At 42.0% G+C, this 25,197-nt stretch overlaps 2 protein-coding genes across 8 annotated transcripts; one reads left to right on the top strand and one right to left on the bottom strand.

Moving 5' to 3' along the window:
- Positions 1-3,357: 3,357 nt before the first annotated feature.
- slc25a35 (solute carrier family 25 member 35) lies at positions 3,358-9,090 on the bottom strand. Its single transcript, XM_076020487.1, has 5 exons — positions 7,949-9,090; positions 7,774-7,839; positions 7,537-7,689; positions 6,170-6,304; positions 3,358-5,614 (listed from the first exon to the last, which is right to left on the bottom strand). The coding sequence occupies exons 1-5, from the start codon at positions 8,318-8,320 to the stop codon at positions 5,444-5,446; spliced, it is 897 nt and encodes a 298-aa protein (XP_075876602.1). The 5' UTR covers positions 8,321-9,090; the 3' UTR covers positions 3,358-5,443.
- grk1b (G protein-coupled receptor kinase 1 b) lies at positions 8,906-23,425 on the top strand. 7 transcript variants are annotated; one of them, XM_076020483.1, is made up of 9 exons: positions 8,906-9,001; positions 11,041-11,227; positions 18,839-19,547; positions 21,311-21,438; positions 21,547-21,704; positions 22,171-22,254; positions 22,382-22,506; positions 22,599-22,800; positions 22,955-23,425. In XM_076020483.1, exons 3-9 carry the CDS (start codon positions 18,849-18,851, stop codon positions 23,236-23,238), a joined length of 1,680 nt encoding a protein of 559 aa, XP_075876598.1. In that variant the 5' UTR covers positions 8,906-9,001; positions 11,041-11,227; positions 18,839-18,848; the 3' UTR covers positions 23,239-23,425. The 7 variants fall into 7 exon arrangements, with proteins under 7 accessions (XP_075876598.1, XP_075876599.1, XP_075876600.1 ...); XM_076020484.1 differs by lacking the exon at positions 8,906-9,001 and adding an exon at positions 9,674-9,886 and having other exon boundaries at positions 11,036-11,232; XM_076020485.1 differs by lacking the exon at positions 8,906-9,001 and adding an exon at positions 9,674-9,886 and having other exon boundaries at positions 11,036-11,214.
- The last annotated feature ends 1,772 nt before the right edge of the window (positions 23,426-25,197 follow it).

Genomic DNA, 25,197 nt, shown 5'->3' on the forward strand with positions numbered 1-25,197 from the left:
CAAGTTTTATTATTGACTGAGATAATGTTTTTAACATTTTTTTCTGGATGAAGGTGTGAATGCAATTGGATCTTCTGAGTCAGACATGTCAATTAATGGTTAATTATCCACTCGTACGTATTGATCTGGGCCTAAGAATCGCTCCAGCAGCATGAGAGTGAAATCAACATCCTAGTAGCAGCCTTTAGATGATCCCTGTGATATATGTGCTCAGTGATAAATATCCAACCCTGCCTATGTTCATTGTTCAGGAGTGCTGTTGACATTGTCACTGCACAGCAGCCTGGACTTTGGACCTGCAGCAGCATGTACGGCCAAAGAAAAACGTTGACACTGATTACATCGAGTTTGGTGACACTCACGTCTGCACCTCAACACAGCTGCCATTTTAAAGTGAGAGAGCTGATGACTGCAGCCATGTGTTCATTAAAAAAAATTAAAAATTAATGTTTAATTAAAGGAGAAGGAAAGGAAGGGCAGCCTTATCAGCAATGGCCATCATTTGTTGATTGGGCAAGGCAGGTGATGTAGTCGTTGATAAATATTGTAAATTACACGTGTCAATGAACTTGCTGTTTGGATCTTTTGTATCAGTAAATTTGAACTTTCCACGTCATCAATCCAAATATGGCTGCAGGAATTAGGGACAGTCAGGGTTGGCCTGTTCCGTTTTTATTGATATATGAATATGACCATTCTTGTGCTAGTCACCGGTTGTCACGGACTGATTGTTGGGTGCAACACTATGACAAAGGTCCATATGCCTGATTAATTACTGTAGAGACACTTGCAAAGGAAAATCCCAAAGTGACCAGTATCCCTTGAAAAGGCCAGTGTTGGTACTCGTTGAAAAATGTCCATTACTATTTCATGCAGTGACATTGGACTTTGGTCTTGAGGTGTGAACGTTAAATAATGTGTCTTGCAACAACATGCTCAGGGGAGTTGGATCGCCTGATTTTCTAGTGTCGCGCTGACGATCCATGCTCGTTGAATGAAGAGTCTTAAGAGAAGGATGCCGATTTCAATGTATCTTCAGGATGCAAGTATACAGTGGTCTAGGTGGAATTCTTTCTCTCTCTCTCTCTTTCTCTCTCTTTACCACCAACCTTCTGGCTTCCAATATACAACAGGAACTGAACAGGGGCTACAGCAGCTTTGAGCTGCTTGCCACTAATGAAGGAGGAGGAGGAGGAGGTGTGTGTGTGTGGTGGGGGTGGGGTGGTGGTCTTCCCTCATCAGGAAGGGCCTCTGAGGTAAAAATCTCTTTGCCAAACTAGGAAACAAACCACCCAACTGCTTCATATCTATATTCCCAGTCCTGCTCGAACAGCCTGTGTTCCTTATATGGTATCATGCTTTTGTGACTGTTGTGCGACCGCTTTGCCTGACAAAAGGGATCTGCTCTGAGCCCTGTTGCAAGAAAACCGCACAAGTGTCCTGTCCAGAATGAGGCCTTTATTTCTTGGTTCTATCTTGGTTACTTAACCACTTAACCGTTATTGATCCAAAACCCTTCTTCAGTTTGAACAATTATTCAAACTGATTTGGAGACTGTAATGGGGACGCCTGTATATCTCACAACCAGCAACACTAACCATAAAACGAGTTCATTCCAAGGAAAGAACTCAATGAAGCAAGCTCAGCCAGGTTGAGTATGCACTCAGTGCTGTGTGAAGACCTCCCAGTTGACATGCAGAAGAAAACATTCACATACACTCACTCATACAGTCACTCTGCAAGCTCTTGCATGGCACAACACAGCAGACGAAGCTCATCAGACCACAGGGCAAAGGGCAGATGGAAAGACGCCATCCTCGTCTGACTGGAACCACCCATCATAAACAAAGCAGAAAGAGGCCTGCAACTCAAATTTACAATTTAGATGATTCAATCCTAATTCACACTACAACCTTTTTGTGAGTTTTAATGACTCACACGACGGCAGGGCGGTGAACACCCTCCACTCACTCACTGACGGGTGTCACCTTGATCAACGTAACAAAACAACTGGTGGCAACAGGGTGGGATGGTTATTGAGACCTTCGAGCCCGCTCTTACTCACTTCCTTCCTGGGGCGCCATCTTGTGGTGGTTTGCATTTAACACATCAACTTTTGACAGTTGACCTTATGTTAACTAATGCTTTAAAGTTCTACTGTGTAAAATGATCTGATATATGATTTTTATATAAGTAAAAGCTTAATGCACTGTCCGAAAATACATTAATATAAGTGTATATTCACAGTACAATAAAAGTATTTTGGTTTTCAAACCCATAGAACGGCTCTTATTTATATACAAGAATATACATATAGCAAGGGTCTTGCTCCCAGTTAGGTGCTATCTCGCACCTCCATATATCAAAGGAAATTGATGTGGACAATCCAACCCACCTGACAACACGGTTCGTATTTAGGGTGAACACTCATGTCCTCAAATAAACCAACGACGAAGAAGGTAGACGAGGTATCCAAGTTTCTGTGTGCAGGTCACCGTAGTTCACTGGCAAACTCGGGAGGGGGAGGATGAGTACAACAGTGCACCTGCAATCTACACCAACCAACTGATGTCGCCGTTTCTTCTGAAAATATCAAAATATTACACTTAACCTTTAAATCCAAGCCAACGTATGTTGTTATTGATTAAACAGTGAGATTTCGATTACAAAAGCACAGTGCCTTTCCATTCTGTCTTGCTTTTAATTTCAATAGTTCAAAAGACCCTTACACTACTCAATACACTCACTTTAAAATTCTATATAAGGTCACTGCCTAACGCAAAAGGGACATTGTGAAAGCAATGCAGTCTCGTTTGTCCTCCTATGACTTCAACAGTTGATGAGGAATTCACTCGTTGAAAACTTAATCTCATTGTTGAACTTGGAAAAACTGATCACGATACAGCTCCTGCTGTGTTGACCAATTAATTTAGTGTACTGCTTAACATCATCCCTGGCAACCACACATGTCTATATAAAATAATATCACAAAGTCCACTGATGATAAGTCTGATCATTTATTGTTGTCCATTGCACAGAAACAACAGCTTCCCAGATCACAGCACATTCATGAAACACGTGAAGCTGATTCATGGAACCCCCTGATCCCACCCAGTTCCTTCACCAACCCTCTAACATATCACTGGTTTACTGTTACCCACTCATAATTGACTTCAAGTGTCCACTAAGTGCATGTTTCTCATTACCCAAGTTTTTCAATCCTTTGGCTTCTAGAATTCATCCAAGAAAAACAAACAAAATGACACGGCAAAGGGATTGATGGACGAGTTTGAATGTTTTTGCCCTGAAATTGCTATACAGTGCCCTGTACCATTGCAGTTTACTTTGTGCATGCCCGACTTGACACATCTTTTTAATATCATATTTTTTTTAAATATTTTATAATAACTCACAAAATGTATTACGCAGAAAAAAAAATGCAAAATCAAGATTTAAAAAAACAACATACCAATAAAAGGTGGCGATTGCGGAGACAGTGCAGAATTTAAACCCAGCATAGCAACATTCACTGTCATCTCATGGAAGGGAAGAGGATAAACCTGTGGGGTTTCAACCACAGTGCACTTATGACCTGTGTCTTGGCATGCACATTGTGCCTCGTCAGTGGCCATTGCAGTCACAATCTTTTCTTGTTGATTATCACAGTCACAGTGTTGAATGATTATTACTTATTCCAAACAACTCTGCTGGGAGTCGTGTTCTCACAGGAGAGTAACTGCTGAACAACACTGCACACTGAGCCATCCAAACACTGAGCTTCTATCCAATATGTTACAGATCAGACCTGGATAACTTAAAAAAAATGACTGCATTACACAGCCAATTATTGGTAATCCCTCAGCAACATTGAAGCACGTTGGATACGTAAGGATTACTGAGTGCAGAGAATGTAATTAAAAAAAAACAACAGTAATTTGTTCATTCAAAGTAGTTATGGTATTCTGCAGTAATATATTTCAATACCAGCCGTTAAGAGCACATCATGTATTGTATACACCACTTGAAATAAATAAGAGGACAAAATAAAAAGCATTGCAAGTGAAAAAAGCCATTGCATTTGACCATTTTTTAACTTCCTCATGAATGTGTAACCAGAGGTGCTAGTAATTCAGTAAACGTTAGTGCACACCCATAACAGAATCAGAAGAAACCCCTTTGTAAACCCTTTTATAATCATATATGTTATATACAAAAATAACTCAGCAACTGTAGGTGGTAACATAGTGCACAGTGAGTCAAGGCCAACATGGATGTGGATCCACATTTACAACTCACAACTAGCATATTCTTATCGTCCCATTTCATTGTTATTCATGATTAAAATAAAATGTAGTATGAGTGCTTGACAAACAAAAAAAAGTGAAATGATGTCTAATCATTTAGACATCATTAATCAAATGATCAACTTTTAACTTTTCAACATGACCTGTTTCCCTTTTATCCCTCTTAAGATTGAAATGTACAGTTGTTTAGACCAAGTGGAAAAAACAGAATAAAAACTGAAGTGAAGATTTTTCAGTTTTCCACTTGGAAATTTCACACTTATTGAACATTTCCTGTCTTTTTTGTCTCTATTTTCATTCGAAGCTACCTGCTTTTAAATTGAGGCAAAGAAAAGGTGTACATGAAGTAATTTTTTTTTTTAAACCAATATTGCTTATTAAATAAAGACCTGGCTGTAACAGCAACAGGAAAATACATTCATTTATTTGTGGCCCTCAATAAAGATAAATAATAATCTTTCTTTTTTAATGTAATATGCATCATATTTCCTGTCAATACATGTGAGGTCAGGTCATGGTGGTGCTTGGCACATTTTTTTTTTACATGAATCAATGAGCTAGAGGTATTTATTTACCAAATATGAATAAATAAGCTGGAACCGATTACTTAACCAATAGAGGTATTTACTTATCTGACAGACAAACTGTCTTACGCAGGTTTACTTTCATGAGGACAGCAGCTAATGCAAAAACACAGGTCTGCAGCAGGCTGACCGTTCCTTTATTTTCACCCTCAACTGGTGGATTTTATGTGCCACTCTTGTGGCTGTTGGCATCATTTATTCATCCACCGCTTTTCATCTACAGTGGGCCACATTGCTTTATTGTCAAGGCACAGAGGTTTCTTTTTTGTTTTTCTCAGTTGTAGGCAACATTTCTTGCCCTACATCAACTGAAATGGAATAATTGTGTGTTGCCAAAAAAAGTAGCATTGGATTATTATTATTGTTTTTTCTGATTTGTCCGAGAGGACATAGAGTAAACTACATAAGGTCTATTGGGTCATGTTCATGTTCCAGTGGAGTTCCAACAACATATACGTATATAAATATCCCTAAAATGAACACAAATCTAAATCATAAAAACAGTCAAATGTGCCTAATGAGTTACCCAGTTTCCCACCTTCCTCATGATTGGCGTTATCTCACTTGCTGGTAGCTTTTTCGCAGCTCGTGCCAAAAGAACAGAGACAGAATGGTGTGTGGCCCCAGCCGGAAATACGAGGCTCCCAGGCCTTTGTAGAGTCCCACCAAGCCCTCCTTCCTCAGCGTCTTTGAAAAGCAGTCGGAAAATCCTTTATAAAGCAGACCCTGAAACATAAGGAAAGGCAGACGAGCCAGGATCTGATCAGTAAAACTCATGTTGTTGTGCAAAGTTACTTGGCAGCATGCCAATCTGTCAGCGTCATCCATCCATTTATTTTCATTACCCGCTTCTTCCTGAACTCAAGGTTGCGGGGGTCAGCTGGAGCCTATCCCAGCTGTGATAGGGCGAAGGCAGGGACACCCTGGACAAGTCGCCACTTCATCGCAGCAGCCTCATGCATTTTTTTTTTTTTTTTTTTAATGGTTAGGATACCTCGACAACTTACAAATTCTGCGTGTTCTTTTTACCCAGACTGGTCTGACTAAGGTGACGCTGCTTAAATTTTCTGACTTAGTGCAAAAAACTCTTCTAACTATTATATCACCTACAGTCAAAGCCTAAGAAATGTCTTAATGTCATAATTTGGTGCAATAACCCTTTAGGAAACTGGTACCTACAATGTAGTTAAAAAAAAAAACCCAACTACAACAAAGGGTCAATTAATTATGTAAATGCATAATTCAGCTCAGACAAAGAAACAGTCAGGTGTCATGTGTCACCTTGCCCGCCTGATCCACAGGCTGATTGTAGAGCCGCGTGCTCACGACGTCAAACGGTGTCATGCCCAGCACCACCACAACACTGCTGATCATGCCGGCACTGAGGGCCACCAGCCAGCTGTCCTTGGGAAACACCTTGGAAAACCAAAATATTATACATAATATCAGTGTGGAGGGCTAACGACATCAGACTAGATGACATAAGTTCATGCAAAACACACACACATAACAGGTAGATTGGATAAAAGGCCAGAAAGCCAAGTTTAATGTGTGACCATCACTGCTGAGTTAAATGAGGTGTGTGTGAGCTGCCTGTGTTTTCTTACACTTTGGCCAAGTGAATGAACCTTACATTTGCTTTTGTCTGAAGTTTCCTTCAGACCGCAAACTTGAATGTTTATTTCACAAACTGCGCCCAGTTCAATACTTTGAAAGCTCTTTCTCTCTCTGTTACTGGTGTTTTATGTCACAGCTTGCCTAAGAAGTTGTGGAAGAAGTGCCTGAAATATCAGGTGGACTCACTAACTGAACTGACTTTCTTTGGATGTGTGGTAACACTTCCAAAGAAAGTCAGGAAGGAAAACCAAAAAAACCAAAAATGCTGGATCTCCCTGTCCCCAGACACTGGTTGTATCCCTTAACAACTGGCTGTCTTAAAAGAGACCCACTTTCAGAACCAAGGAAGCCACTGGTCTGCTTATGTAAAGTCCGGCTGAATGTTTTCAAGGGGCCCAAGTTAAGGTGTTGAATTTCAGTTGCAGCATAGTTCAACGCCCGGCGCTTTGTCAGCATTACAATGGCTGGATCTATGAGCTGTACAGTCACTGCCTGCTAATGATCTCTTCTCACTGAATTTAGGGAGCTGTGATGATGGGCGTCAGGATTTACTGATTTACATTCTGGATATCAAAACCCTCTTGAAACAATGGCCTTAGACATTCTTTAAAGGTTTTTTTTCAGAAAGGAGAAAAATTGAACCAAATCAGGCAAAAAAAAAAACAACAACATAATTTTGGCCACACAGCGTATAAGCAATTCCATTAGGAAGGAGACAGTATGTGTAAGACATTTTAGGTCTTAAACCTACAGAAATATAGTTAAGGACTTTAAACAAATTCAGGAACCAAGAGATAAAACAATCAAAAGTGTCTCCTCCTTCTTTCTGAAATGCAAAAACACTGGCGGCAGCTCACAGCACAGAGTTATTCCAGACCTCCACCTCCCCACAGTCGTCTCTAGTGTGCCTGTACGAAAGGTATGAAAGGTGCGTTCACATGGTTGGAAGCCACAGCATTCCAGCCGTGTCACTGTTTCCACTCATCATCCCTGAATTTGAACCTGAGCGGGAGTTACAGAGGCCCTCTAACCTGCAGGTCAGTCACAAACTCCTTGGAAGAGGAGAAGGTGGAGAGCTGGGCCGCTGATCCCACGCTGACCCTGGCGACGGCGGCGCTGGAGCCCCTCCACAGCCCCACGACGCCGTGCTCTCTGTAGATGACCCTCAGAGCGTGGCTCATTCCCTGACAGGGGGAGCAGCAACACATGAGTCATGCACCGACTGACGCCTGGGACTCGCCGGCGTCCAATTCCATCTCCCTATCTACCTGATGTTTGTACTGGTGTCCAACTGCTATGGACGAGGTGGACTGACTCTGCAGGTGTGTTTTAACCTACAAAAAGGGACAACACATTATTACATTCCACAGTGACAGCTCACCTTGAGGAATCCAGGCCTCAGGGAGGGCAAGGCAAAGTCAAACATGCAAGACGGTCACATACCAGGTATATGGGGCTGCCCATGACGGCTCCCACCACCCCGGCCACGGAGCCGGCTATCGTGCTTTTGATGCCGCTGACCCGTCCGTTTGTGTGGATGTAACCGGAGGACTCGATGATGGCGTACGAGCCCAAACGCACCCCATTCATAAAAAACTGATACACCAGTCCGGGCGCGAGTCCTTTCTGCAGGGCGGCAAGTCCGTCCACTTTGCCGATGGTGTAGAAGGCGTGGAAGACGTTGCGATAGTAGACCTGGTAGGTGCCTCTGCTCTGGAGCTCGCCCTGGAGCTGCATCCGAGTTTTGACAACCTCCAGCGGGTTGGTGAACAGACACGCGCCACACGCCGCCACTCCGCTGAGCAGGAAATCCATCGCGACGGTGTTACGACGACGTCGTGTGCCCGAGTTGAAATGAATTAAACTCGCGCGGGGGGGGGGAGGGGCGCCCTGCCAAAACGGAAGCAATCAAACGACCGGTCTCCGCGTGCTTTCCGGAAACGATAATGTTGTTGTTTTTCTTAAATAAAGGGGGGGTTGCTGATTCCTCTTGAGTAAGCGGAGTGTTTAATTTATTAGACCGACCTGAAAATAAAGTAAGAGTTTCCGGTTTGTATCTACTTCGGCCAATATAAATGCGACGACAACGCAGTTAAAAACGCAGAGATGTAAGCGACACTCATTATAATTCAATACAATTCTCACATTAAGCTAACAATTTAAAGTAGAGCGAAAGTCTGAGTTCGCACCATGTTTCCACAGTCCCGCATCTCCGTCCTCCGTTCGCTGTCGCGACCTGTATGCTACTACCAACAGACAGGCGCAACTCCACGTAACAGCTGGTCTGCTCCAAAAGCTCGCAAAGCTTTCTGGCAAAATAAAAAGAAGTCAGGTCCCCAGACAATGACAGAACAAATTTCTGATTAGCCCGGTCGTGTTTCCCCTAATATGTCCAAATGTCGGCTCACGCTTCATAGAAGGATCTCTAGAGTTACATCAGTGTGTACTTCATGGTCTTCTCCATAAACCCGTCATCAGCTCCAAAAAGGTGCCAACGTACGTGAGGGTCTTTTGGGCACAACATTTGAAATAATTTTATGGTACTACCTTTTCTGATGTTGTGAGACAAATACCTAGTGTGGGACAAAGTTCCCCATCTTAAAACTATAGACATTTTCCAAGAGAGTGCAATTTCCAATCCAAAACATTCGGATTTAGGGACGTGTACGCTTTGCCTGTACCATAAACGCCTCACGGTGAAAACTGACAGCACGACGTGCTGGTGACGTCACGTTTATTAGCCAATGGTAAGAGCCTTCATCCTCTCTTTGAAACGACAGAGTAAATTCTGAACTCCGTTCTTTCTTTAATATGTTACCACACGGTTGACTGCGTGTCTTCTTTGGACTACATCAAACCCACTTCACCAATTGAGACGTTTTTTTCCGTTTATTCTGCATTCCAAATGGCATGTATCTGCTATTGCGATCCAATCAAAGAACATTTTTTACATTTTTTTTGATTGCAGCATAGACCTTTCGCTAGGTGTCCTCGTTGCGTTTTGAACAGAAAACGGAAGTAGAAAAATCCACCATCACTCACTTCACTTCATGGACCAAATAATTGAAAACAAACAAACAAACAAAAAACATTATTATTGTTTTATTTAATATAGAATGACAGTCTGGAGTCCTGAATATTTATTACAAATTTATAATAAATATGATATTATTTTTTTCATAATATTAACATGCGTTCTCCAGAACTACTGGATGTAGTAACAACATCACGCATGATTAGGATGCAATGAAAAGCCATAGTTGGTCCTGTTGAGCCCAGCCGTTCCCAGAAGATCGCTGGGTGTGTTGACGCCTGCTTCTTGTTCAACGGATTAAGATCAAAGATCAACTCATCGTACAAGCTCTTGCTGTCTCAGTTCAGGTAGAGACCATGACACCACAGAAATGACAACTGACAGGAATCTGCAAACGTCTGTTTTGAAGCCAAGATCGCAGTATTTTTCAACTTGAGGATAATTGGGTGAGGGTTAGTGGAAATAGGATTTCTATGTTATAAAATAATAATTAAATAATTAAACACAAAATGTCTATTTCAACCAGACAAGTGATTAGAGAACAACAGACTTGAAACAATGAGTCTACTTGAATAATGACGCACCTCCAGGTGAAGTATTTCTCAGCTGGAGTAAACGCTTTGGGTGGGTGGGTTTCTTCTCAATCACTGAGCTGGATTAGACGCCAACGTATAATCTGTTTCACCTCCCCGCCATTCAAATGGGATTGGTCCTCGGGGTCCTTTAGGCTTAAACACACCTAAATACCAACTAAATCTAATGTTTCCTTTCACATCGTTCATCTATATCTGTAAGATGACGTGAGGCGCGGTGACAATCATGTATGTCACTGCACCGCACATGTTTTTTCCTTTGGTGTGCGTCTGACTCTGCCCCTTTTTTGCCTTTTTGCTCCTAATTGAATTGTCTATTTCAAGCTGCTGACGCAAGCAGCCTTGCGTGGTGATCATACTTGACCTTTGATTTCATCTTACACTGCTACTGTGATGATGTTTTCCCCTATTGTTTGACACAACCCCCCCGCCCCCCCCTAAATCTCTTCTCCATTTCCTGAATCCACTCTTCTTAAATGTACCCGCATCTGTGTTTGCCATGCATGGATGAAGGCTGTTTAAAATCACCCAACACATGTCTGGACAAATACAGTCAGGATTGTGCTGATTAGTGCATTTTTCATTCCTTTCAACTTTGAGTCATGGTCTGATTTTATGTGACAAAACTGTAACTACAATTATGGACAGTATCAGTGAAGAGTCAAGCACCATATTGTTGTGTTCCGTTGCATTTAAAGTGTGCCGGTCACACATTTAAAGTAGCAATCTGAGTTAGTGCAACACTCCTCAACAGTAATCACTCCTGCTGCTGAGTTACACTAATAGCTTCAACCAAGTTGCTCTCTCCAATAACGTTGGGGTGTAATCCTCACCAGCTAATGAACTGCCAAGTAGGATTTCAGGTGCAAGGTAAACCTCAACTTGAGGCTCCAATCTCCTCAGAGCAGCCCGGTGCAGGAGCCAGGAAAAAGGAAGGCGTGGAAAGGCATCACTTGGAGACCTTGAGAGACAGGTGTTTGTTCTGGTTGATGGAAGATCCTGGAGAAAATAGAGGAAAATTCACACTAGAAGCATCCTCGTTGGATTCAAGTATTGCATCAAACTCCTAACTTCACTCTGAGGTACAGCAAGAAGGTACAGTGAGTATCTTACGCTTTTATATGGCATCCATCTTATTGCTAAATTGTGTTTTGTCTATTGAAACTTAAAATCGTATTGATACGGGGTGCAAAAAAAAGCTAAATATTTCTTCAAGACACATTTGCTAATGTTCATCAACCAGTACATTTCCTTTTATATATGTGTGCGTGTCTATACATAGGCCATTGAATTGACTTTATGCAGCCATGCAAGCCTTTAATCAAAGTTACACCAAAAACAACTTCATACAATTGGATTTTTATTTATTTATTTTTTTTTACGAATGGAATTGACATTGTGCAGCCATTCAAGCCTAGATAATGATTTAATCACAGCTACACAAAGTCAAACAATTGCAATTTTTCGTCAAACAAATTTAGAAACTAGGCTAAAAATGCAGGTTAAATTACAGTTAAGTTAAGTAAGGAGGCCAATAGTCTCTGTGCAAATCTCTAGTATCAAGAGTCAGTCTTAACTGGATTATGTAAAGTCAGAAAAGCACTTAGACACCTAGCGGAATCACTGTCAGCACTACATGTACCAGGTCAAGGAGTAGCAGATTAGGAACATGAAATATATACACAGCAATCCTGTCCCAATTTACAGGATAGAGATTAATAATTAGCACTGGACAGAACTGCGTTCAGAATGGTCTCTTATGGACAGCTGAATGCCTCTAATGCCGTAGGGTTGTGAATTCAAATGTTCATATTTGGTTCTCCATTTGTGAAACAGTGTCTAAAGCATAGAACAAAATCAAGCAAAGTTTCTGTTCAGTGCAGCATATTTAAGACTGGCAGCACAGTTAGCTGTAAAGTTAGATTGTGCTACAGCAAGCAGGTGCTGGGTTCGTGGAAGTTTTTTTTGTGTTGTTTTTTAATCTAGATTATAAGCGCTCTGGTTTCCATAAAGTCATCAAAATATATGCAAGGTTAAAATCCCGAGAAATGCCCTTTACCAAATGCACTGTAGAAAATTGTATCTTGTCCCAAAGTGCTTCACAGTTCCCTAAAAAAAGGATGGGTCACATTCAATGAATGAATTTAACTTTACCAGTAGATGCATTTATGGGAGGGGGGGGGGGGGGGGGGGGGGGACAGAGTAAGAGCTCTCAAAACTTTGAAATCTGTCCAGTGGCAACAGGGAAGCGAACACTGGACACTGGGCAGCAGTTTGAGTTAGCCTCACACCTGCCAAAATCCCTTTCTGTGTGTGGGTGTGTGTGCGTGCGTGCGTGCGCGTGTGTGCGTGCACATGCAGGTTCTTACAAGCTTAGGTAAACCTTTTATTAGGTGGGTAAACCTAATAAAAGTCCTGGCAATGTTTCCCCCCCCAATCTAATTAGCACACCTGACTGACTACCACAATATCTGGTTGTGCTTTTGAGCATATAATTAATCAGCTGGATAGATGGCTAGGTGAAAATATAATAATTAGCAGGAATTGTATTTTCTAAAGTTGGGTTCATGTGCCTCTGCTTCATTTAACAGCTGTTTTCTCGGTCAAGGTACCGTTTGAACAGCAGGGAGCAGTATATCCCCTGATTATTCTGACACGAGTCTCCACGAAGCCACGAGAGAGCAACACAGGCACTGATAATTGGTCCTAGAATACCCAAATGCAGACAAAATGGCGGACACGGGCGCCGCCATTACTCCAACCCCCTAACTCAACACCGGAACTCAACGCCGGAAGTTAGTTGATCTTTTTTTTTTTTTTTTTTTTAATGTATTTTTTGAAATAATTGCGCAAAACAGTACAAACAAAAACAAACAAACAAAAAACCCATAGCAACAAAAACTATCGCCGGACATGGGCTCCGCCATAACTTCTATACCGTAACTTGCCGTAAATATCGCCACGGGGTTGCATACATAAAAGTATTTTTACGGTTTGCACTATAAAAATAATTGTAGAAGGCAGATAGATTCAGGGTCTTGATAGCTTTTATGTTACTATTATTTTCAAATAGTTTTAATATACTGTTGGACATCGTTCTCAAATGTAACAAAAAGGGTTTTAATACATTTTTTAAAAGAAAGGGTAAAATCAGGTTCAATATAAGAGAAAATCAAATTATAGACATCTACTAAGCGAAGTTAAGTTAAAACTAATTTAAAAGTTAATTTGTAGGCTACTATAAAACAATCACTAAGTTCTAACAGAAAATTAATAAAATGGGACTTTACACAACCAAATAAACAGAGCACTTTCTGATTAGGCTGCAGTTGCAACATGCATACACGGTCAAAACAAATGTCATACTTACTTTCACATTAGCATATGGTTACTATTCATTTAGGTCAACAGCAAAAATAAAGGCACTGTAAATCCTTGCTATTGTGAAGTGTATCAGGAATGGGCAGCAATGTGAAAATAAGGACCTGATAAAAGCCTTCAGTGACTGGAGTCACAAGAACTGTCCTACTGAGAAACCTCAAAGACCAAGGAAATAATAATAGATTTCTTGCAGATCCAAGCCCCCTCTTCAGCCAGAGTACCAGTGGGGAAGACCTCAAGGTGGTGCCAAGTCATAAATATCTAAGTGTACAGCTGGATAATAATTTGAAGAGGTACCTAAACAGAGACACTCAATAAATAAGGGCAGAGCTGCCTCTTTTTCTTAAGGAAGCCAAGATCTCTTGACATCTGTAGCAAAATGCTGAAGATGTTTTGTTCGTGGTGGCATGTGTGTTGCTTTATGCTGCAGTCTGCTGGGGAGGGAAGGAAAATCGTTTCTGATGTGTTAATCTGCCTCTGCAACAAATTCAAACACTGCACAGACACAGCTCCCAACATACTGTTTTTTTCAAAGGCACAGAAAGCAGCTTGGCAAAATGACTACAGTCCTGCTGGTTGATTTTTCATCCACCAGGGATCTCCAGGGACAAGCATTATGAGTAAAACAATGGCCCCAGACATCATTGCAACAGAACAGGTATTTCCTGCTTCTGGAGAGGTCTTCATTATCCCATTTAGTCATTATATGCATGAAATAATTCTATTTAACCATTATCGGTTTTCTGTTCATTCTATTTTATTTCTAAAATGTAATAAAAATACAATGTCATGTCATACTGGCAATAATAATTTGACTAGAAGTTCTCACAATGCCTTTATTGAGATCATCAAAAAAAGAAATAAAAATTCACCAGAAACAAACAAAAAATAGGTGGCCAGGCTTCCGTTGGCCGTTGTGGTGGCGGGTGGCTGTGGTGAGGAGGCTTAAAAGCTGCCACAAGCCAATGTTATTTCCGCATTCAGTCTTGTCATCCCGTCATTCAGAAAGACTTCAATAAATATCTGAAACACTGTGACATGATGCTGTAAAGGCTGCACTCAATTTTCCTTAATGAATTCCACACAAATAAAATTGACAACCCAACTTAACTTCGCTGAGTAGATGTCTATAATTTGATTTTCTCTTATACTGAACCTGATTTTACCCTTTCTTTTAAAAAATGTATTAAAACCCTTTTTGTTACATTTGAGAACAATGTCCAACAGTATATTAAAACTATTTGAAAATAATAGTAACATAAAAGCTATCAAGACCCTGAATCTATCTGCCTTCTACAATTATTTTTATAGTGCAAACCGTAAAAATACTTTTATGTATGCAACCCCGTGGCAATAGTTTTTGTTGCTATTGTTTTGTACTGTTTTGCGCAATTATTAAAAAATACATTAAAAAAAAAAAAAAAAGATCAACTAACTTCCGGTCTTGAGTTATGGTATAGAAGTTATGGCGGTGCCCATGTCCGGCGATAGTTTTTGTTGCTATTGTTTTTTTTTCGTTTTTTTTTTTGTTTGTACTGTTTTGGTGCCTTTTTCATAGGAAAAGAGCATTGTTGTAGGAGTCACACAAAGAGCTCAAGGAAGAACAAAGGAAGGCACATTCTCACTAACTGGTGACCCTGGAGGACCAGAGGATGGACAGAGAGCTAACTGACTTTGCGACCACCATAACGGGGGAGAGGAACCTGTGACCTCAGGCATGTCTTGCACCGTATTATTTCAACAGGTCACACTGGAACCAATGATGGATGGTTTGGCTCCCTGCCAAATTAGGACTTGTTTCCTTTCACCATTAGTAATCAGAGACTTGGAACAAAGGCTGGCTCAATATCCAATGAGGCTGGGGTCTGGAGACCAGGCAGCCAGTCAGAGGAGGACAACGTCTGGGAGCGTCTGCATGTTTTCCTTTGTATAAAAGGACTGGGTCAAGGGACAGATAGTCAGACTTCATGCCCTGACAATACATTGTTGTTGCTAGGGTTTTGAACTCGGCCCAGAGCTCTGTATATTTGTATCATGAATTGATTATTTACTAAAAACATATTTAAATTGGCATTCCTCTCCTGAGACTCTTCATTCGACGAACGCGCGGATTGGCAGCACGGCACAAGGAAATTTTCTGATCCAACAATTTGGTGACCCCGACGTGATGAAGAAGGAGAAGTGATATGAAGACAAGAACTCCACAACGGCCACTTCGGAGGACAACTGACGACAAAGGGGCCCCAATAAAAGGTAAGCAGGCACCTGTTTAACCGAAATTCTAGTTGGAAATTCTGGATACAATTATAATAAAGGTTTAAAGGTGTAAGGACCGGAATGCAAACGATTAAGTTCGGAAAGGTTTAACGGTGTAAGGACCGGAATGCAAATGATTAAGTTCGGAATATTAACGATTTAGTTCGGAAAGTAGGACGTACGGTCTGAATTTTTATATTTGTGTTAATTTTGACAAAGTAATGCTCGGAAAGTAGGACGTATGGTCAGAATTTTATTTTGTTATTTTCTTTACCTCTGAGTTGAATAGAAAAGATTGAGTATCATGTTTTTCTGACTATTGAGTTGGATGATATAAACCTCTGAATATCTCAACCAAGATGTCTGGGCTGTTCTTCTATGTTAAGAAGGTCACTGAATTTGATTTGTCGATATCTGCCATCACTGAACTAAGATAGGGATTAATCAGAATCCCAATGACCTTAGTTATATGGTAAGTTTCACTGGACATTATTCAAACCCTTAACCTCGGAGTTGGACAGATAAGATTGGGTATCATGTTCGATAACCTCTGAATACTCCAACCCAGACATCATGGCTATTGTAGAGGCTAAGCCTACCGCTTGAAGCCCCTGAGATGCTTGCGTGATGGGCACCTGTTCGACGCGCTTGCTACAAGTTGCATCGTTTATGTCCACAAAGATGACGAGACTTACTTGTTTGCAAAGACGAGTTTATTGCAAAACACCCCGGCCCAACGTGCAACAAACAATTCCTTGGACACAGCTCGATGATGCAGACACAACGCCTTATGTAGCAACGCGGTCAGAAACTGTTTGTGCTCCACCCATCAGGCAACCTCTCCCACCTGTATTGTTTCTCCGACTTAAATGGGTGTGACACCAATTAAACTGGAGTGCCACCTATTGGACAAACACATAATGGCAGAGAATAGCTCTTACAGCTATTCTTCCAACATAATTTATTTTGTTCCTTTTAAGTAAGGGCGTTTGTGCCAGAATTTTGTTTTGTTATTTTACAAGAAAGGACGTTTGAGTCATTTTGTTTTGACAAATGGAATGAAGTGGACACAGGTGCTATCAATAGCCCTGATGTCAGCAAGATCTGTTAGCTCCCGGACAGGATTCACCCCTGTTGTACCAAAAAAAGACCCGTGGCCAGTGCAACACTTTCCGGGTCCTCCTGGTCAACTGAGATTCAATAGCTTTCGTAGTTCTTGATAACTCTGTTCAAAAGTTGAAATAACACAAAGTAGTCAAGGATCAGAGGTATTTCTTGAAGGGTTTACTGGCAGATGAAAAATTGTACAGCAACCTGGGGTCATCAAAATTACAAAAACAAGACAACAGCATCCTATGGTGCACCACCGATGAACCAACGATGTGCCCGAATCCACCCAGTTTTAAAGCTCCCAGCATGGCAAAAATAGTGTCCCCCTGTCATATGGATCTCCCAAAAAGGTGTTATACTGGAACCAACACTACAGTTGCGTGCTTATAAGGAGTGGCTATACCAACAGAGCTTCAGCTGGTCGTGCAACCTCTGACCTGCCCTGGCGTATTCTTATAGTGTGGTCACTTGCCAGCTGCAGGTGTCCATCACTGGTCAGTTCTTCTGGTGTTACTCTCTACTCACCCCATGCATATCCTATTTTAAAACCACCACACCCCCTTTGAGCTTGGGTGGGTGTTCCCTTTCTGGCACCAAGAGCAGATAATTATTATCAAGTCCAGCACTGTTTCTGACATATAATCCTATTGTGATCAAACTAATAGCGTTTCTCTTAATATTTCTCTCAACAATCAGACCCAGAAAATGCAGCAACCTGTGAACCAGAGATCTTGAACACAGCCATGTGTGGTGGACCAGTATGTTCCCGACTGTGGAGTGGACTACATATAACACGTTGTTATTGTTGGTTTGGTATGACGTGACTGTTGTTCTGTTACTTGCATTTACTTTTAGTGTAATCGTGTGATTATAGTTGCTATTGAGGGGTGAAAGTGATGAAATGGAGTTAGACAGTTTGACAATGGATTGATAATATTGGCCTAGTGTAGGCTAGGCCAAAAGGGGGACTGTTGGAATCATATATTTAGTTTAGTTTCGATGTTTGTGTTAAATAATATAATTTGTTTCAATGTTTGTGTATAACAATATGATTACTAATATAGGACTGTTTAAATCGTTGGCTGACCTACTCATAGGAAAAAGGCATTGTTGTAGGAGTCACAAAAAGAGCTCAAGGAAGAACAAAGGAAGGCACATTCTCACTAACTGGTGACCCTGGAGGACCAGAGGATGGACAGAGAGCTAACTGACTTTGCGACCACCGTAACGGGGGAGAGGAACCTGTGACCTCAGGCATGTCTTGCACCGTATTATTTCAACAGGTCACACTGGAACCAATGATGGATGGTTTGGCTCCCTGCCAAATAAGGACTTGTTTCCTTTCACCATTAGTAATCAGAGACTTGGAACAAAGGCTGGCTCAATATCCAATGAGGCTGGGGTCTGGAGACCAGGCAGCCAGTCAGAGGAGGACAACGTCTGGGAGCGTCTGCATGTTTTCTTTTGTATAAAAGGACTGGGTCAAGGGACAGATAGTCAGACTTCATGCCCTGACAATACATTGTTGTTGCTAGGGTTTTGAACTCGGCCCAGAGCTCTGTATATTTGTATCATGAATTGATTATTTACTAAAAACATATTTAAATTGGCATTCCTCTCCTGAGACTCTTCATTCAACGAACGCGCGGATCGGCAGCACGGCACAAGGAAATTCTCTGATCCAACAACAGCATTTTGCACACTCGAAATTCTCTCAATCACTTTTAATTAGACATTGGAAATGGATTTCATTAAACCCCAAAATCTTCCCATACTTGTAAGCACATCTTGATTTTTGTGCTCTCATAATGATCACAGAGCATTCATTTCATAAAACTGGTTGAAAAGTAGTTCACATAACACACAGTTGAATAAAAGATGAGAAAAAATGAATTCAAGTTCAAAATCCCACAGGGATTGAGCTGCACTACTTTGATGCCGCTGTGTCTCACTTTTCAGAAGTGCAGCCATGGACATCGGGGGTCTGGAGACTGTGGTGGCAAACTCTGCCTACGTCTCAGCCCGGGGCAGCGTGGATGGAGCGGCAGCGGCCACCATGCGTGATAAGAAGATGCGCGCCAAGTTGAATCTCCCACACATCAGAGATTGTGAAGCCATGAAGGCGACCGTGGACAAAACCTTCGACAGCATGTGCGTCAAGCAGCCGATCGGCAAGCGCCTGTTCCAGCAGTTCCTGGAGAGCGACGCAGCCAACAAGAATGCCGGCGAGCTGTGGAGGGACTTTGAGGACTACACCATCTGTCAGGAGAAGGACAGAGTCCAGAAGGCACAGAAGATCGTCAAAAAGTACTACGAGTCATCCTCAAAGAATTTCTGCAGCTTCCTGGAGGAGAAGGCCGTCAGCCGGGTCAAGGAAGACCACAAAAACGTCCGCAGTGACCTGTTCAAGGAGAGCGAGAAGCAGCTGCTCAAACACCTCGAGAAGTCTGCTCTGGGCCCCTTCATGAACAGCATGTACTTCCTTCGCTATGTTCAGTTCAAGTGGCTGGAGAGCCAGCCCATTGATGAGGAGTGGTTCATGGACTTCAGGGTCTTGGGTAAAGGGGGATTCGGAGAGGTGTTTGCTTGTCAGGCAAAGGCAACAGGGAAGATGTATGCAAACAAGAAGCTGGAGAAAAAAAGGCTGAAAAAACGCAAAGGCTATGAGGTAAAAAACAAAACAAAAACAAACATACATACATGCAAACTAGCTAACAAAACAAAGAGAAAATGTGGTTCCCAGAGTTGGTTTAAAACGAGGAAAAACGCAGATTAACGCCATACCTCCTTTGAAATAACACAAAAGTATGGATACTTCATCATTTGGGATTACAGCATCAATGGAATCCATCTATCATCCCTGCACCTTATTTAAGAACACCTGAGGAAATTCAACATTCTCATAACTCATCGTCTTCACAGTGCAACGCTATTTTTGTCATGCATTTGGGAATTCTTGCTTCCTCCAGTTAGCTTTGTGTATGACTTCCTCAAAAATAACTTCTGTCTAACTGGCCAGGTTTAGATACTCTTAACATTGTTAATAGCCATGCTGCTCTGTGCTGTTGCCAGTAAGTTTGTGCTTCTTTTCAGAGCAACTGCAGGCAAAGGCCAAGTGGTACTTTTGAGAGCATTTATTAGGACTCAGTTCCTCTTATGGTGCAAGCAGGAAGAGCCAACATGATGCACAATTTCAAGCTTGACAAAGCCTGATTAATGTGCTAAAATGTAAAAAAAACAAAACAAAACAAGAAAAGAAACACCAATAATTAGCCTTATTCTTGGTCCTGGAATGGGCAATTCTAAATGTTACGAACCACTTAGTCTAGGGGGAAATGGTTAGTAACAAAATTGGGACCGGAGCTACGTGCCCCGCCACACCACCAGCCGCCGCACGGGGGGGACTCCCCAGGCTACCCTCTCGTTGGGCGCCATCCGCCTGCACGGAAACTGGAGGGGGCAAGACCACAACGCCAATCTCTGCAAGCTTATCCACTAAATTAAAGTGCGGCATCTCCGCACTCTACACAATGTTCCCCAATTTTAAAAAGTCAACAAATTCACAAGCTCACAGAAAAGTTCAGCGATCCCAGACGAGCCCCCAATTTGTTATGAACCACTTAGTCTAGGGGGAAATGGTTAGTAACAAAATTGGGACCACCAAACAAGTTCCACGAGCAGGTTTCAAAATTAAGAGTTTTTTTAATGATTTAACAAAAAATAATTACAACAAACAACAACAACAGACGAAGGGCAGCGGGTGGCGCCAAATCAATAACTTAATATAAACAACTTATACCTCTTGAGACCGACATAACCGTCCCGAAAAAAGGGATGCCACCCATAAACCTAAACAGAAAAAGCTACAGAAGACAAAGGCAAAACTAAACCCCAAAGAAACCCCAAAAACTAAACCTAGAGCCCAAAAATTCCAACACACAAATACATTAACACGAGCGTCAAAACAGGGTCAGGGTACGAGTGCCACCTAGCACAAAACACGGGAGTAACATGGCATGTAAAATCAAACAGGGTACGAGTGCTGCACGTATCGAACATAAACACGAATTTAAAACAAACACGAGGGCTAACAGCCATGATCAGACTGCGCCCCAGACAGGGTACGGAGCTAACAGCCACAATCAGACTGCGCCCCCTGCGTTCAGGAACACGGACGCTTTTATCAGCAGGGATTCCCAATTGCGCAGGTGGCGGCAATCAGCAAATCACAGTGGGTGGAGGCAGGAACTCCCCCCAGTTGATGACGTTAATGCCGCTGATGATCGGGGAACCACCTGGGGAACGGAGTTGGGAGACACACACACACACACACAAACATACATACGCCAAAGACGGCAGCCGTCACACTAAACAACAAGTGATAGTTGGATGTGTGTGATACCTTGTGGTGTTTTCACTTGTTATTTTTAGGGAGCAATTGTGGAGAAGCGTATCCTCGCCAAAGTCCACAGTCGCTTCATCGTGTCTTTGGCCTACGCCTTCCAGACCAAGACTGACCTCTGCCTAGTTATGACCATCATGAATGGTGGCGATCTCAGGTGAGAACCAATAAGCTACTGTGCAGGGCTGACAGTCTGGTGTCTCATCCTGCTTGCCTCTTCTTCAGCTTGGTCAATACTATAGTCCTTCCACCTCCTCTTTCTCAGGTTCCACATGTACAATGTGGATGAAAAGAATCCTGGCTTCAATGAGAAGAGAGCGTGTTTCTACACAGCTCAGATCATCTGCGGGTTGGAGCACCTCCACCAGCACAGGATAATCTACAGAGACCTGAAACCAGAGAATGTGCTGCTGGACGATGCGGGTGAACCATAAAAAAAGATGCTTTGTCTGTTGGATTTAACTTTTTGACCTGGTAATAGTGAATGCAATAATTGTTAAAATGTTATCAGATATTATTACTCTGGCTTACTTTTACCCAGTAAACCCACAGGTCACAGTTTAGTTCACATTCATATATGGTGGCATTCGTCCAACCAATGACTTCTGTTACATCACACAGTCCTTCAGTTAATACAGCAACTACAAGGGGTTGTAAGGTGACCTAAAAGAAATGTTCTACTTTGGTATGTGTGTCAGGATGTTAGCACTCACGGTCGCAGCCAGCGACATCAATACATGGCAATAAACTATCATTTAAGTTGCTGTGATCCATACGGACAGACAACCCCATATCATAAAAAGGCATTCCAGGAAGAGCAGCTGTCTGTGTAACCATTAGCCGTACTGCACTGTACCGTTTTTGTCATCAAAACCTGTGTCTTCCTCAGGACACGTCCGCCTGTCAGACTTGGGATTGGCTGTTGAACTTCCACCAGGAAAGGACAAAACCAGTGGATACGCTGGAACTCCAGGTGAGTAAAAAAACGTTTTAAGGTGAGGTTAATCAAGGCACAGTGGAGGTTATTGAGGCCGGAAGCTGGACCAGATAGGTAGTGACTACTTGAACTCAATTTCATAAAACTATTTTTTTCGATCTAGGCTTTATGGCTCCAGAGCTGCTCAATAAGAGGGAGTATGACTACACAGTGGACTATTTCACGATGGGTGTCACCCTTTATGAGATGATTGAAGCCAAGGGGCCCTTCAGAGTGCGAGGAGAAAAGGTACTGTGTGCAACTGGCGCATTAGGCATCCTGCAAACTCATCCATCTGCCGTGACCCAGCATGTACATGAAGCGCTTTCCTCTCCCTTAAGGTTGAGAACAACGAGGTGGCTCGCAGGATCCTGAACGATCCAGTTGCGTACACAGCCAAGTTCAGCAAAGAGAGCAAGGCCATTTGTGAGGGGCTGATGGAGAAAGATCCAGTGAAGCGGCTCGGCTTTAAAAACAACGACTGTGAGGAACTCAAGAACCAGCCCTTCTTCAAAGACATCAACTGGGGCCGCCTTGAAGCAGGTACGTGACACAACTCGATGAAACTCAATACAACTCAATTCAAGTAGACTAGGCCAGCAAATGCAGCTGAGGTCAGTGTGATTGCTGCTCTGGATGCTTTATGACATGACTGTAAGTGTTCCATGCTACAAAAAAAAACCTTTTTCATCTGAAGGTATGCTACAGCCACCATTTGTCCCCGACCCCAAGATGGTCTACGCCAAAGACATCGACGACGTTGGCGCCTTTAGCACCATCAAAGGTGTGGTCCTGGATAACAAGGACAACGAGTTCTACACTGACTTTTCTTCTGGCAAGATTCCCATCCCCTGGCAGGAGGAGATGATGGAGACGGGCGTGTTCGGAGAGCTGAACACCTGGGGAGAGAACGGCAAGCTGCCCAACAACCTCGACCCCAATTATGTGGAAGCCAAGGGTGGTGGATGTGTGATTCTCTGAAGTGTAACAGACTGGAAGGAGAGAAGGTCATAGAACACCTCGAGGCTCTCTGTGCTCATTTGGTGCCACTTACTGGTCCCTGTAAAATATATATTTGTCTAATTGACTCTTTATCTTATCATTTCTTGAGATTTATATTTAAATATCCACATTGTATCATACATATTTAGACTATACTTCAATATTAAGTATCAAACATGTAAATACAGTTTCACTTGTTACTGAAAGTGTATCATTTATGCAGAAATGTATATTTATGACAAAAGAAAATTTGCTGTATAAATGCTGTTACATCATGTTGATACTACTTTTACATTTAGTCTATACATTATTAGAGATTGTAGAAGAGTTAAAAAGCAGCCAATAAAATCTTGCAAAGCACAAGTTTTGGTGTTTCTGTTTTGAAGGTCTAAGATCAACGCGTTGACGTGAGGATGTCAGAATGTAATAGGTCAGGCCTCCTGTGCTGAGTTTACCAATTACTTTTAGGTGAACACACTGTGACAAAGCAGAGCGTAATTAGTTTTTAAAAAATGTAGAGGGTTCGTATATATAGAAAGAGAAATGTATAACTATTAGCTCTTAGATGGATTGCTGAGTGAGGCTGCATGTGCTCGCCCGTTCCCATACATGCATACAGTGACAGACATGTTTAGCCGTTGCTCTTAGCCAAAATGATTTATGGTCCATATGATCCAGTGACTGCATTGAAACTCTTTGACACAGAGAGTTCAAATACTGTCTGTGAAGCTGTATTCAAACAATACATTGTTTAGACAGCTTTTACTGAGTGCCCATTCCTGAAACCGTGCATGAATCACAGTCGGATTTCACTCAGAAGAGAGCCGCACAAGCGGCCGTTAGCATCGCTGATACGCTGCATCGTCACGGTTACGCGGTGCGAACAAAACCACTGCAGAGCCTCCTGAAGAGATCACTTGTAACACTGATGTGTCTAAAATCCACCATGTTGGATTAAGATCTCAACAGATTGGGATTAAGAAGCAAGTATGTATCAAACTGGGCCCTCTGCTCCTTGCCACACAAGCAAATAAAATTGTTTTTACACTGTATGCACTGATCTTCCTACTTGACTCTGAGAGTGTAAAACAGGTGTCTTTTTGGACTGTTATAAATGGGAAGTGAGGCTCATTAAACAGATTACAATGAAGAGGGGTGAACTGGTTTTCCGAGGTCTCTGTTGCCACATACAATGCCGTGTTGTGTCACTTGACACATTTTAGCACACACAAGATACTTTTGAAACACAATACCTGTGGCAGTATATGTTATTCAACACTCACAGCATTGATAAACCCTTAACACATTTATACAAGCACAATTATGGGTCTGGAGTCGTTAATCTTAATCCTCTTTCAAATCCACAGAGACATACACGACATCTCTGCATTCCAAAACCGATCAAAAGGAATCATGAGAACAATTTTGCAATTTGTCATACTCGTTCGTACCTTTGATCCATCCGGATGTCTAGATGGTTGCCTGTGCTTAGGATTCTGAATGTGCTCTGAAACAAAGCTAATGTTATGTAATGAAGCAAAAGGATGCTTTCATGTGCCTTACACAAGCTTACCAAAAAATGGGATACAGTAGCTCAGATTAAAATAAATGCAACACAGTGGGGCATCGTTGCACTTCAGAATACCTTTTAATGGTGTAAGACAGTCAAATCCACATCCTGAAGTGTTTTCTCTAACAATGGAAGTTCTTCAAAGACAGGGGTTACAACTGTATCAATCTCACCTATTGTAATTAACTTACATGATTTACATGTCGCGGGAAAGGAACCCCCGAGGGCCAAAAGGTATCTCCTTGTGTTTGTTGGATTTGCATTCAGGGACTGTCTCTGCCTTTTGTTTAGAACTTTCCTTTGAAATGTTGTGAGTGTCAGTGTGAGAGGTGTGAAGGTCTTGGTGATCTATTGTTGCTGTGGAAAAT

Source organism: Nelusetta ayraudi, unplaced genomic scaffold, assembly GCF_046127955.1.
Source record: "Nelusetta ayraudi isolate G7.1 ecotype Tasmania unplaced genomic scaffold, CSIRO-AGI_Nayr_v1 ptg000011l, whole genome shotgun sequence".
NCBI lineage: Eukaryota > Metazoa > Chordata > Actinopteri > Tetraodontiformes > Monacanthidae > Nelusetta > Nelusetta ayraudi.